We start from the raw sequence: 14,231 nt of genomic DNA on the forward strand, positions 1-14,231 counted from the left end.
AATATATATGTATGCATGACTTTTTCTTTTTCTTTTACTATAAGCAATATCAAGAAAACTCATTCAAATCCTACGAGTATCACAGTCTAATAGAATAGCTTGTAATTAATCAGTATGTGCACATTTGATCCTAATTACTTATCAGGTTAGAATAAATTAGTGTACAATGTATTCAGGTATTTTGTTCTACAATTATAAGACTGAAGATATTATCTAGTCCTTTACACACATATATGTATGTATGTATATACGCATGTATGTATGTTGTAACCTATCTAATTTCTTGTAAATTTGCTCATCCTTTTCTGTATATGCCAGTTTATGATGTGCAATAGTAACCTTGAGGACCATTATACACAAGAAATGGGATAGGGTTTCCAATCTAGCTGGATTAATCAACAGTGCGGAAATGCCTCAGCATAAGCAAAAAGGAAAAAAAGATGTTAGTCAGCCCAAGCATACTAATCCATCCCTTTTTGAGGTGACAAATTGGCATATATATTCTAGATACTTAACTCAGGTGCTTACATTAAGCTGAAATACACTTCAACATGGAAGCCACTATATCATCTATCTATATCCATCTTTCTTTATCTGAACTCCTTTTAGAAGCATTATAAGCTTTGGCCAATTTTGGTGCAACAATTTCTGTGATAGTAATTCATAACTTAGGCTATGAAATGTTCAATATTAAAAATTTATGGTGCAAAGTGAGCTTATTAAAAAGGTTTGGGGTGTAAAATGAAGTTTTTTTTTGTGTGCTTTTATTTTTGATCGATTAGTAAACAAAAAGAAGCTGGTTTTCTAATCAGTAGTGATTAACAATGATTTTCTCTTAATCGATTAAGAGCACGGGAGAAAACAAAAAAAAAATGCACGTTGGGTCTTTGAAACATTTCAGATCATTTTAATAATAAAAAGTTTGGTTTGTTCTACCGAGAAGGTCTACGGTTGAGATCGTGCTGAGCAGGCCTATGTCACGCTTGACCGATCGACGGGGCGGGAATGGGGCACTATTTGCGCCTACATTACGAAGGATGATAAAAACCCTTAGTTTGGGGAGAATATACCGTATATCAAATACTCATGGTAGTTCAGGAAGCATGGCGCCGTAAAGCATAATGCATTCTTCCTCAATATCAAGCTCAGCAACTACAGTGATAATGGTTCCGTTCATGGGATACTTTCAACTGATATGATATGAGGATACCACAACCAAGTTGGGATCCAAGGTGTGCTAGCAATACTTGGGAAGTCAGGTTATAAAGCGACTAGTCTTTCTTATTTGAAGGCAAGCAAGAGAACAAAAGGGTTTTAGGCAACTCAGTCTACCCGTGAGTTTTCTAGATATACTGGGATCCTTGTTGAGCTCCCCCTTTCGGCAGAGATTCACGAAGAAGTCTTGCGCTATTTTTTTTTTTTTGTCACAATGATAATAGTTTTATAACCTATTCTAACCTAACCTAGGAGGAGAGGGAGCCGACAACATTTCGTTGGAGGAAACCACTTAAAAATGACAATTACAATTAAGTGACAAATATATTATGAAAGATAAAGGTTGAACCTTGATTTCCCACTTCCACCTAGACTTTAAAGTGTCTTGGTGATACCAACACTCAAGAGGCTGTTGGCAAGTCTTGCGCTATTTACCTCGGAGAAAGCAGTCAAGCTGCATGCACTCAACAACAACAAGAGGCCATTCACTGAACACCACGCCAATCCCGATTCAAGTACAAGTCTCCTTCGACGTGAACAGACGCTTTCTTATCTTACTACAATATTTCGAGTTACCTCTTGACCTCATTTGAGGATTGTACCACGAGGGCCGAAAGACGATTAATCAAAGTTTATGATGGGCTAGAGTCATAGGTTTGGCTCACGAATGATTGATTGAATGAGGATGGCTTGGGGAGGCATCCAAATGGACAAGTGAAGAAAAAGAAGGGTTCCCAACCCTTCCGATTGAAGCGATTTGCTACGGGGGGATATTCCCTGGTCAAAGGCATTAAGACATGCCGATTTTTTGAATACCGTAGAATAGGAGTAGGACAAGGATACCAAACCTTTTGATCGGTATTAGCCTTCTCTTAAGAAATTTTGAATTTGACGAAGGGGTGAAACTGCTTTAAATCGGCCCCAAAGCAAGCTTTCGCCTCAGCGCACACTCTTATCGCTGGGAGAAAAACGAAGATAATACAAGTAGCTGCTAAAAGAAAGGGGTCGGCTCCATACTAGTATAACATGGGTGCTTTTCTTCAAGTCCCAGGGCTTCCAAGCAGCCTTGTTGGAGATTGAATTTGAAGAAATAAGCTCCATACCAGGAGGCGAGACTAGTAGAGTGAAGCCCTCGCTCGCACCCAGCAAAACTAGGAATTCGAAACCTGTTCAGTAAGGGGCGAAGCTATTGATTAGCATACAAAAGAAAAAATGATATGAACCACATACATCTGCAAGACATCCCCCATGCTCTTAATCGAACTACTAGGGGTGAAACTAGGAGGCCAACTATTTAGATTCTAATCTTAGTAAAGGTAAGAAGGAATGTATTGAGCTGCTCGAAAGCCGTTGCACTAACGTGTCAGGAACGTTCAACTGATTGACTGTGGCTGGTCAATTATACTTTGGGCGCTCAAAACAGCTGTATATCTGATTTGCCGTAATGCTAAAACTATGGCGAATGCATCCATCTAAATCCAATGGACCAGACCTTGTTCATGCTGCAGAACGAAGAAACTACTTCGGGCAAGTATGCAAGAAGAGCAACCTGAAGTGAGCTACTAGAGTACCTAGGAATTTCTACTTTGGGGGCGAGCTTATTTAATTAATGTGGTCATGTAATAGAATTCAACGGGAAGATCTCAAGGTAAATTTATAAGATCTTCCTTGCATGGAGCTATTTATTCACCTCACTTTCCATTCAATTTCCCGCAAATTACACACTGCCATTACATGAAATGCACCAAAACCAAAGCAAGCCACTCCTGAAAGGAATAAATGACTTCCAAATATCTTAGGCAAATCCAAAGAAGGTTTTCCTATACGTTCATCGCTTGGGGAGGCTTCCGGTCGAAGCGATAACCACGTTGTGTTGTTACTCTTCAGAGGAAGGTACAAGCTAAGCTTGCTTAGCAATCCCGCTTTGAACAGAACTTCGATAGGCGAGAGGTGTAATTACTGCGAGATGTGAAGCGATCGTACTAAACGAAACGACTTTCCTCGCCCTAAGGCAGGAATATGATAAAAGCTCAGTCCAGCGCACGAATCTGGGAATTGCTCAATAGCGGGAAAGGGATATTTTAGTATACATCAATGGGCCCGATCAGCCTAAGCTCAACTCGTTCAGCCCGAGAAAAAATCCCATGAGCCCGACCTTTGAGTGAGCAAGTTTGAGTTTGAACTTAAAAATTAGACCCGAGTTAAATATCAGTCGAGTTCGGATCTCATTAGGCTCAAACCCGATATAAGCCCAACCCTTAAATTACCTATATATATATAATGAAATATATATATATAATATTTATATTTTGATATTATATATAATTATGTATCCAAATATATTATTATTAAATACTAAATATATACAAATTACAAATTACAAAATACATTTGAAGACTTCTCTACTACCTTTCTTGAGAGTCAATATTGGTAATGCATAACTGAAATTTTAACTTTTCTTATTGGTCGAGTAAATTTTTATATTAGCATAATATTGGTTGATTTCTTTTTGATCTAGAAACACAAATCATCAAGCATGTTTGGATTCAAGTCACAAAGCTATGAAGATATTCCATCCTTTAAAGATGTATTGGCTTATGACCACGTGTTTTATTACTATTTTTCATGTACTTTGAACGAATTAGATATACATATTGTTAAAAAATTCTTGATTTATATACTTTTTAAGAACTATTATATAATATCCCAATTAGAAGCCATTACAAGTCCGTAGTGTCGGTGGTTAGTCATGGAATCCACGTAAGCAATTGTATAGATAGTGATCGACATATAGTAGTGACCGCCATATAGTAGTGACCGATAATTGCTTTGTATAAATAAGGGAATTAGAGAAAGGCCTGATAGTTGATTCTTGATGTAACTACTTCTTATCCTCTCAATAAAAATTCTCTCTCTTCTCACCCAATTTCTTCTTCTTTCCCTTTTCTCTTTCTTCAACCCTTCACCGAGTCATTACAAGGTGGTATCAGAGCTACCTTTCCTCGGCCTGATCTGAGGTAGGTAGTTCCACCACGGCGGAAGAAACCAGATTGAAAGGTCTAGAGGAACAGCTCAAAAGGCAGGACATCAGAACCCAAGGAATAATGGACAGCTGGACAGCAGCAGAAAAGCAATTGAGGGACGTGATGGCGGCTGATCGTCAACATTTGGAAGATAAAATCGAATCTTCCAACAATGAATTGAAGAACTTAATTGCAGCTCTATCCAATCAATTTGGACCTGCGATGAGGACGGTTCATGGTGATAGAGGAATTTTGCTGACACCTACAGGGCATTCGGACAGGCAAAATCACTTGGGGCGTACCGAAGAAAATTCCGGAGGAAATAGGCAGTTCTTGCAATTGGCCGTTCCAAGGATGGAATTCCCAGTCTTTGATGGAGGAAACTCGAGGGAACGGATCCAAAAAAGTCAAAAATATTTTCATACATTCCATATTCCTGACTCTCAGAAGATGGATATGGTGGAGATATTCTTGGAAGGAAAAACAGATATTTGGTATCAAGGGTTCAAAATAAGCAGGGGAGTGGTCAATTGGGAAAATTTTACTGTAGAACTCATTAAAAGGTTTGGGAATGTGAAGCAATGGGATCCTGTGGAAGAGTTTAGCAAGCTGTAACAAACTTCCACCGTCCAAGCATATCAGGAGAAGTTTGAGGAATTGATGGCTGAAGTGGCAATTGTGGCACCATCCCTTCCAGAATCTTTTTACATTTCCTATTTTCTTAGTGGGTTGAACGATGAGATTAGGTCGATAGTGAAGATGCATGACATAGGCTCTTTGAGTGAAGTCTTTAAAAAAGCTAAACTCCAAGAATCTGCCAATGAGGCTTACGCCAAGAAATATAGGCCCAGTAGCAAAATTGCTACTTTCCCATCAACGAGCAGTGGGGGAGGGAATTTCAAGGGCGGTGGAGCCTCTACTCTATCGGGTGACCCAAACAGGAAATTGGAACCATTTACTTTTTAAAAAATCACACCAGCAGAAATTCAACATAGGAGGGCAAAAGGGTTATGTTTCAGATATGGCGAGAAGTGCACTCCTAATCATAAATGTGGGAATAAGGAGGTGCATATGCTAGTTGTGGATGAGGTTGTGGAGGATTCACCAGGTGCAGTAGAAGAGGAAATGATTGAGGAAGAGATTGAATACCAAGGAAGGAAAATTGAAAATCATGTCGAACTCACCCTACACTCCATTTCTGGAATTATGGTGCAGAACACCATCAAGGTGCGAGGAGACTGGTTGGGGAGTAAGGTTACAATCCTGGTAGATGGGGGCAGCTCCCATAGTTTTATTAAGGCTTCAGTAGCCTTTCAACACCCTGAGTTGATCAAGAAAATTAAGCCTTTTAGGATGAAGGTAGCTAATGAAGATAGTTTATTGTGTAATAATCAGATACCACAATTGCAATGGGAAATGCAGGGCCATAAATTCTCACATGATTTCCACATACTGGATATAGAGCCTTATGATATGATCATTGGGGTTGATTGGATGACAGCATACAACCCTCTTACTTTTGATTTCAAGAAATTACAATTAGTCTTTGACAAGGAACAGGAGTTGGTCATCCTGCAAGGAGATTCATAAACGGCTGATGTGAAATTGCATAAGAGGAACAAAGCATCCAGGATCCATAACAGGCATATGAGGCAACTCCTTGAGCCACGTACCTTCCTACTGAGTACTGGCAGTGAGGCAGCTGACAATTATCAGGTAATTCCTGAGGCCATTACTACTCTCTTGACTCAATTTGATGATGTGTTTGAAGAACCCCACTCCTTACCTCCCTCCAGAGAATTTGATCATCAGATCACACTAATCCCTGATTCTAAACCCTTTAAACTAGCCCCCTATGGATATCCCCACATGCAAAAATCTGAGATAGAAAAACAAACAACCTCCATGTTAGAATCTGGGATTATTAGAGCCAGCCACAGCCCTTACGCTTCCCCAGTGCTATTAGTTCGGAAAAAAGATGGCACTTGGAAATTATGTATTGACTATAGACAGCTCAACAACATTACAGTGAAAGACAAGTTTCCTATACCTATTATAGATGACCTCTTGAATGAATTGTTTGGAGCCAAATTTTTTACAAAAATTGATCTTCGCGCCGGATATCAGCAAATACGAATGAAACTAGAAGACATTCCTAAAATCGCTTTTCGTACTCACCAAGGGCATTATGAATTCTTGGTAATGCCCTTTGGGCTTACCAATGCTCCAGCCACCTTTCAAGCCTTCATGAACTCCATTTTTGCTCCCTATCTCAGAAAATTCATATTAGTCTTTTTTGACGACATACTCGTATATAGTCCTGATCTCCAGTCCCACCTTGAACACCTTAGAACAGCCTTAGAAATCTTAAGAACCCATCAACTTGATGCTAAATTCTGCAAATGCTCATTCGGTTGTATTCAAGTAGAGTATCTTGGCCACATAGTTACTGCTGATGGTGTCATAGCTGACTCTGCCAAAACTCAATGTATGAGAGAATGGCCCATACCACAAGACATCAAAGCATTGAGGGGATTTCTCGGCTTGATGGGGTATTATCGAAGGTTTGTTAGAGGGTATGGTGAAATTGCAAAACCTCTAACGGATCTCCTAAAGAAGGACGGCTTTTGCTGGAATGATGAGGCAGCAGTAGCATTTGAAAAGCTGAAACTGGCCATGTGCTCTGTTCTAGTACTGGCTCTACCTGATTTCTCCAAACCTTTTGTGTTAGAGACAGATGCTAGCACTAAAGCCATAGGGGCAGTCCTCCTGCAACAGGGGAGGCCCATTTCATTCCTGAGCCAGGTGTTGGGACCGAAGAACCAGGGGCTTTCTATATATGAGAAGGAGCTATTATCTTTAATCACTGCAGTGACAAAATGGAGGCATTATTTGCTGGGGTCTCATTTTGTTATCAAAACCGACCATGAGAGCCTCAAATACCTGTTGGAACAGGAGATTTCCACCCCTTTGCAGCAAAAATGGCTCACCAAGCTATTAGGAATGGATTATGAGATACAGTTCAAGAAGGGCAAAGAGAATGTGGTGATGCCCTCTCTAGGAGAATTTCTAAGGGAGATCCTCAGGTTAAGGGGAAGGAAAATGTTGCTGCTGTATCGGCCTTGTCAGCGGTCAAACCAGCGTGGCTATCTGAAGTCTCTGGTTCATATACGGGGGATAACAAGGCTACTTCCTTGTTGATGGATCTAGCTACGAAAGCAGTGGATATACCTGAGTATTCTTATAAGGATGGCATTATCAAATATAAAGGAAGGATATATGTTGGAGAAAGCAATGGATTAAGAGCAAAGCTGCTGGAATACATGCATGTGTCCATGGTAGGTGGTCATTCTGGTATGTTGGGGACTTATCAAAGAATGAAGGATTTCTTTTACTGGCCTGGTCTAAAAAAGTCAGTAGAAGCATTTGTACAAGAATGTGATACTTGCAAGAGGAGCAAAAATGAGCACTGCAAGCCCCCTGGATTGCTACAGCCCCTACCAATTCTAGAGCAAGCTTGGCAAGATGTGTCAATGGATTTTATAGAAGGATTGCCAAAATCCTTAGGGTCGGATGTGATCTTGGTAGTAGTGGATAGGTTCACTAAGTACAGCCATTTTCTGCCCTTAACTGCTCACTATACTGCCAAAAGTGTGGCCCAACTATATTTTGATCAAATCCACATATTACATGGACTTCCTAGGAGCTTGGTGACTGACAGAGATAAGGTTTTTACCAATATTTTTTGGCAGGAGCTGTTTATGAAATTTGGGACTAGGCTAAACCTCTCTACGGCCTATCATCCAGAATCTGACGGACAGACAGAGAGAGTGAACCGTTGCCTTGAGACCTACTTAAGATGCATGTATTTCTATCAACCTCACAAGTGGAAGCAGTTCTTAGCAGCTGTTGAGTGGTGGTTTAATACCAACTATCACACCTCACTGAAGATGACTCCCTTCCAGGCCCTGTACGGGTACTCTCCACCTTAATTGGCCATTTCACCTGGTACGTCAGTAGTGGCTGCTGTTGATGATTGGTGTAAAGAAAGACGACAGTTAAACATTGTGCTTAGAGAGAATTTACTTAAAGCACAAAACCGGATCAAACAATTGGTTGATAGAGACAGGACTGACAGGAGTTTTGAGATCGGGGACTATGTTTACCTTAAACTACAACCTTATAGGCAGAGCTCGGCTGCTATAAGGAAGAATTTCAAACTTTTCGCTAAGTACTATGGACCCTATGAGGTCCTACAAAAAGTGGGGACTGTAGCCTACAAACTAAAATTGCCAGAGAACTCTTTGATTCATCCAGTATTTCATGTTTCCATGTTAAAGAAGTCCACTAAAGGAGCTGCAGTAGAGGGCCAGCTACCTCAAGTGATAGATGAAAGTGCTGGGAAGGTGTTACCCTTAGCTATTCTCGATCAGAGGGTGGTTAACAAGAGAGGACGTTCCGCAAAACAAGTACTGGTGCATTGGGATGGGATGATAGTAGAGGATTCTACCTGGGAAGATTGGGTCACTTTCAATACTCAATTTCCAGAATTTGCTAAGGCTAATCCTAGAGACTAGCATTGTTTTAGGAGAGGGCAGTTGTAATATCCCAATTAGAAGCCATTACAAGTCTGTTGTGTCGGTGGTTAGTCATGGAATCCACTTAAGCAATTGTATAGATAGTGACCGACATATAGTAGTGACCGCCATATAGTAGTGACCGACAATTGCTTTGTATAAATAAGCGAATTAGAGAAAGGCCTGATAGTTGATTCTTGATGTAACTACTTCTTATCCTCTCAATAAAAATTCTCTCTCTTCTCACTCAATTTCTTCTTCTTTCCCTTTTATCTTTCTTCAACCCTCCACCGAGTCATTACATATTATTTGCTCATGTTTAGTTTTAATGTTGTAGTCCTTTAAATGTTAAATTAGTTTTACAACTCAATAGTTATAGTAATTATATTAAAAAAATTGAGGAGCAATAAGTGAGTTTGAGCTAATCTCGAATAAGGCTCAAAATTTGAATAATTTGTGAGTTCAATATGATAATCATATTTATTAATTCGAAACTCATAGTTTAAAACTCAAAAGTGTTACAAATTAAATAAATTGAGTCTAAATTTATGAAAGGCGGGGCTCATATGACCCGATTGATGGGCCTAGCAATCCGTACCTGCATCTCAAATCACAATCTCCTGCTCAGTGCTCGCTCACTAGTCTCCTTTACTAACACTTGCGTAACCCCAACCGCGACTTCCACCGATACCACTACAAGTACGTCTTATTTCCCAATTCCCTGGAGGCCACCAGCTCAATTTCACACCAAGCATCAATTCCCAGAAAGAAAAGGGAAAAGATTTTGAACGTGATTTTTCTGTAATGGCGGCGGCTCCAGCTTCCTCGACGAGCCTTTTCATCTCAAAAACCTCTCCCTCGTCGAACCTCTCATGGAAGAACCAGCTTCCGTTTCTCTCCGCCTTCGCCACTATCTCCCTCCGTGGCCGCGGCAGCAACCACCGCCACTCCCCCAGGCTCGTGGTTTTCGCTATGGACGCCAAACCTACCGTCCTGGTTGCGGAAAAGCTCGGCGAAGCTGGAATCAATCTCTTGAAGGACTTCGCCAACGTCGACTGCTCCTATAATTTGAGTCCGGAAGAGCTTTGCAACAAGATCTCGCATTGCGATGCGTTGATTGTTCGCAGTGGAACCAAGGTCACTCGTGACGTTTTTGAGTCCTCCGCTGGAAGGCTTAAGGTCGTCGGACGAGCTGGCGTGGGGATTGATAACGTGGACCTGGCCGCCGCCACCGAGCATGGATGCCTTGTCGTTAATGCTCCAACCGCTAACACTGTCGCCGCGGCAGAGCATGGGATCGCGCTGCTAACTGCCATGGCTCGTAACGTTGCTCAAGCCGATGCCTCCGTCAAAGCTGGTTAGCGTCTATCAATGCTTGCTTTTATCAGTATAAATGTTTTCTACAAATTTTGCTCGTTGGATCTTGTTCGAATAGTTAGTATGGTCTCTGCTGAATAACATTTTCCTTCGTGAAGCTCTAATTTTGATTGCATGCAAGCCGTTTGTGCTGATAGCGTGGAATTTTATCAGATCTGATTGCTTTATGCCATGAAATATTATTCTAATCAGAGGAAAGTAATGGAAAAGCAATCGGATGGTGCAACAGCAGTCTAGTGAAAGATTTTTACTGAATTTTGAAAGTTTACGTCTATCACTAGTTTCCGCAATAAGGTAAACGCTATTAATGTAAGGGTCGAGTAAAATCTTGGAAAAGTGGAGAAGCAACAAAATTTGCTTTCTGAAAAGTGACGGTCTTTGTAATTTCGCATCGCAGAAGGGCAAATTACAAGTGCAATAGTTCTTTGTTGCCTTTCTATAAGTTTTTGCTTAGTATAACTAGGAGATCATATTGTTACTACAACACTGAGGCAATAACATCTTATCATACCAAATTTGTTGTTTCCTGTTGCTCTGTCCGTCTGCCATCGATAACTACTTTTCTCTCGTTAGGCAACTCTTCTGGCAATAGTCACCTCCTCTGATTCAGTAATACATAATGTTCTTAGCACAAAAAGAATACAAACCATTATGATTTCCCAGATTTTACGTTATAAGAGGAGTTCCTTGCCTTTGTTCTCTTTTTCTGTCAATATCTACAACTATCTTCTATGTTAAGTGCAGTGTCAAACTAAAACCTTTATAAATGCCCTTTGACCTCTAGAAACTAGAAAGTCTGATGAAAACGAAAAGCATGTTTTTTCAACATTTTCCTTTGCTTATTATTATTATTTTTTTACCCTGATTTCTTATGATTGTTTTTTCTAGTAGATTTTTCCACCCCAGATCTGAAATGATGTTTGGACTGGTATCATTCATGAGTAGCATATTTTATCTACTCTTTTAAATACACTTGCATGGCTGATCTTCTTGTTGTTCTACATAGAACTGTAGTTTATGGTTGTTTAGTCATTGAATTAAGTTTGGAATGATACCTTGGTGAGAAACTGTTGTTTTGAATTCAGGATATATCGACTGTTATTAGCCTAGAGATTCATGCTGAATAGGTACTCATATGGTCTTTTTGTAAAGCGCATGTAAGATCTTAATTAATTAGAATTTAATATATGTAGGGAAATGGCAGAGGAACAAATATGTCGGTGTGTCACTTGTTGGCAAGACACTTGCTGTAATGGGGTTTGGAAAGGTCGGGTCTGAAGTTGCTAGGCGAGCAAAGGGACTCGGCATGCATGTTATTGCTCATGATCCATATGCCGCAGCAGATCGTGCCCGTGCTATGGGAGTTGATCTTGTGAGCTTTGATGAAGCCATCGCAACCGCAGATTTCATTTCACTGCATATGCCCCTTACTCCTGCCACTTCTAAGATTCTTAATGATGAAAATTTTGCAAAGATGAAGAAAGGGGTGCGGATTGTAAATGTTGCTCGTGGAGGAGTAATTGATGATGATGCACTCGTGAAAGCGCTGGATGTGGGCATAGTGGCTCAGGTTCTTGCTTTTGATCTTTGACATTCAAATCAGTTGATAATGTGCAAGAAAATTATTCATATTTGTGCATGTATTGTATTTCAGGCAGCTCTTGATGTTTTCACTGAGGAGCCACCTTCAAAAGACAGCAAGTTAGTGCAACATGAGAATGTAACTGTGACTCCACATCTAGGTGCCAGCACTATGGAAGCTCAGGTATGCTTGATTATGTAAAACCAGATCTTGCTTTTCGTTGTCCTTAAACATACTGGTTAAAGTTCTTAAATATGATTTGCAGGAAGGAGTGGCCATTGAAATAGCTGAAGCTGTTGTTGGAGCATTGAAAGGGGAGCTTGCTGCTACTGCTGTTAATGCACCCATGGTTCCTGCTGAGGTATCACATAAGGATACTTATTTACTTGTATTATCTTTAGTTTTTCAATACTAAGTTTATTTAGAGACTCGTATTCTCGTACCTTCAATGGAGTATCATTTAGTTCTGCACATCATCAGAGATTTGTCTTCCCTCTTTCTCTTCTTAGTCTTTGATGAAATCTAGCCTCTTTGGATATTGGGCTACTTTGCACCCAAAAGTTTCGTTTTTAGGGTTTCCCGCTTGGCTTTGGTTTCTGAAACCACTTAAGCGAGCTGCTCTTTGTCCACTCATTTTGTCCCTGTTTGCTAAGAAATGGACCAGCTACTCATCCTGATACAACTCTGGTATGGGATTTGAACTTGAGGGAAACGTGCAGTCAATTTAGGAATTTTTACATTCTTAATATGAGGGTTTCAATTTGCATGAAGTTCTTATCATGCTTCTTCTTTCTTCTGTGTTTGTCCCTTGTGTCCCTTGACTAATTCAAGGTGATCAATATGTTGCGCTAGAAATTACCCCTTCTACAAATTCTGTGCAGTGAGCTGTTTCTCTAGTGACCAGCTCTCTCTTTCAATTTTAATTATAGCTTCATTCATAGATCTCTCTCCCGCTCCTTTTTTCTACCTTACTTTTCCTTTTTCCCTATAATTTAAGTACTAAATGGAAACAATTAGATTGATCTTATTTGATTACCTGCCTGCAGGTCTTAACGGAGCTGAAGCCGTTTGTTGTACTAGCTGAAAAACTTGGAAGACTGGCTGTCCAATTAGTAGCAGGAGGACGTGGGGTGAAAAATGTGAAAGTCACTTATGCATCGTCAAGAGCCCCTGATGATCTTGACACAAGGGTACTCCGTGCCATGATTACAAAGGGTCTAATTGAGCCTATTTCCAGTGTCTTTGTGAACTTGGTAAATGCAGATTTTACAGCTAAACAGAGAGGACTTCGTATAACTGAAGAACGAATTCTTCTGGATGGTTCACCTGAAAATCCGCTTGAGTTCATCCAGGTTCAAATCGCAAATGTAGAGTCGAAATTTGCTAGTGCCATTTCTGAGTCGGGGGAAATCAAAATGGAGGGACGGGTTAAAGATGGAATCCCGCATTTGACGAAGGTTGGATCTTTTGAAGTGGATGTCAGCTTGGAAGGCAATATCATTCTGTGCAGGCAGGTTGATCAACCAGGACTGATTGGAAAGGTTGGGAGCATTTTGGGTGAGGAAAATGTGAACGTTAGCTTTATGAGTGTTGGAAGAGTTGCTCAAAGGAAGCATGCTGTAATGGCAATCGGAGTAGATGAACCACCCCGCAAGGAATCATTAAAGAGGATTGGAGAAATCCCAGCAATTGAGGAGTTTGTTTACCTTAAGTTATAGTTAAGTTTTTAGCCCCACTGATTTTGACTGTCATTTCCACTGGCAAGGCGACAACTCGGTTTTAGATTTGAGATTGTGTGATATGCATTGAGTTGCTGTTGTCACCTGACAAATTTTGAAATGCTGCTATCTGTTAGTTAATTTTCATTCCTGTCAATTAGCAATTCTTTCAACTCTGCTTTCTTACAGTAAAAAGCTGAATTTTTCTGGTATATTTCAACCTATATTTTGCTAGTTAGAACCAGTTAGTATTGCAGGAAAGTTAGTGTAAACAGAAACTTGAAAATGGACAACTTCTCTAGGTCCGTTTGTTTCGGGTGAAAATATTATCTTTTCCAGAAAAATATTTTCCTAATTTTCCGTGTTTGGTTGCACAAAAGTTACTGAAAATATTTTACTGTATAAAAGATTTTTACTCATCTTATGGAAAACAACTTTCCATCCAAACTTACTGAAGTTGTTTTCCGAAATGCATTCATCCCGTCTGATAAAGGTATCTGTCAAACTTTCAAAACTTGTAGTATGTTCAAAATCAAAAAAAGACTTCACCCTACTCATCCTATGCTAGTAATTAATTATGTATAATAGGGATATTCTTTTCTAGAGAAACTTTCAGCAGTGAGAGTGTAAGATATATGTCACAATAAGCATTGCGTGTGATTGATATTTGAGAATAAATGGCCAGCAATTTGTTTATTGCTTAAGGAGAAATTTTTTTCCATATACACATTTCTCCAAG

General features: G+C 40.0%; 1 protein-coding gene across 1 annotated transcript; it reads left to right on the top strand.

Moving 5' to 3' along the window:
• The first annotated feature begins 9,619 nt into the window (after window positions 1–9,619).
• LOC113765647 (D-3-phosphoglycerate dehydrogenase 1, chloroplastic-like) lies at window positions 9,620–13,582 on the top strand. Its single transcript, XM_027309880.1, has 5 exons — window positions 9,620–10,172; window positions 11,386–11,762; window positions 11,847–11,957; window positions 12,040–12,135; window positions 12,821–13,582. The coding sequence occupies exons 1-5, from the start codon at window positions 9,620–9,622 to the stop codon at window positions 13,490–13,492; spliced, it is 1,809 nt and encodes a 602-aa protein (XP_027165681.1). The 3' UTR covers window positions 13,493–13,582.
• Window positions 13,583–14,231: the final 649 nt, after the last annotated feature.

The sequence above is a fragment of the Coffea eugenioides genome, chromosome 3 (genome assembly GCF_003713205.1).
Source record: "Coffea eugenioides isolate CCC68of chromosome 3, Ceug_1.0, whole genome shotgun sequence".
Taxonomy (NCBI): domain Eukaryota; kingdom Viridiplantae; phylum Streptophyta; class Magnoliopsida; order Gentianales; family Rubiaceae; genus Coffea; species Coffea eugenioides.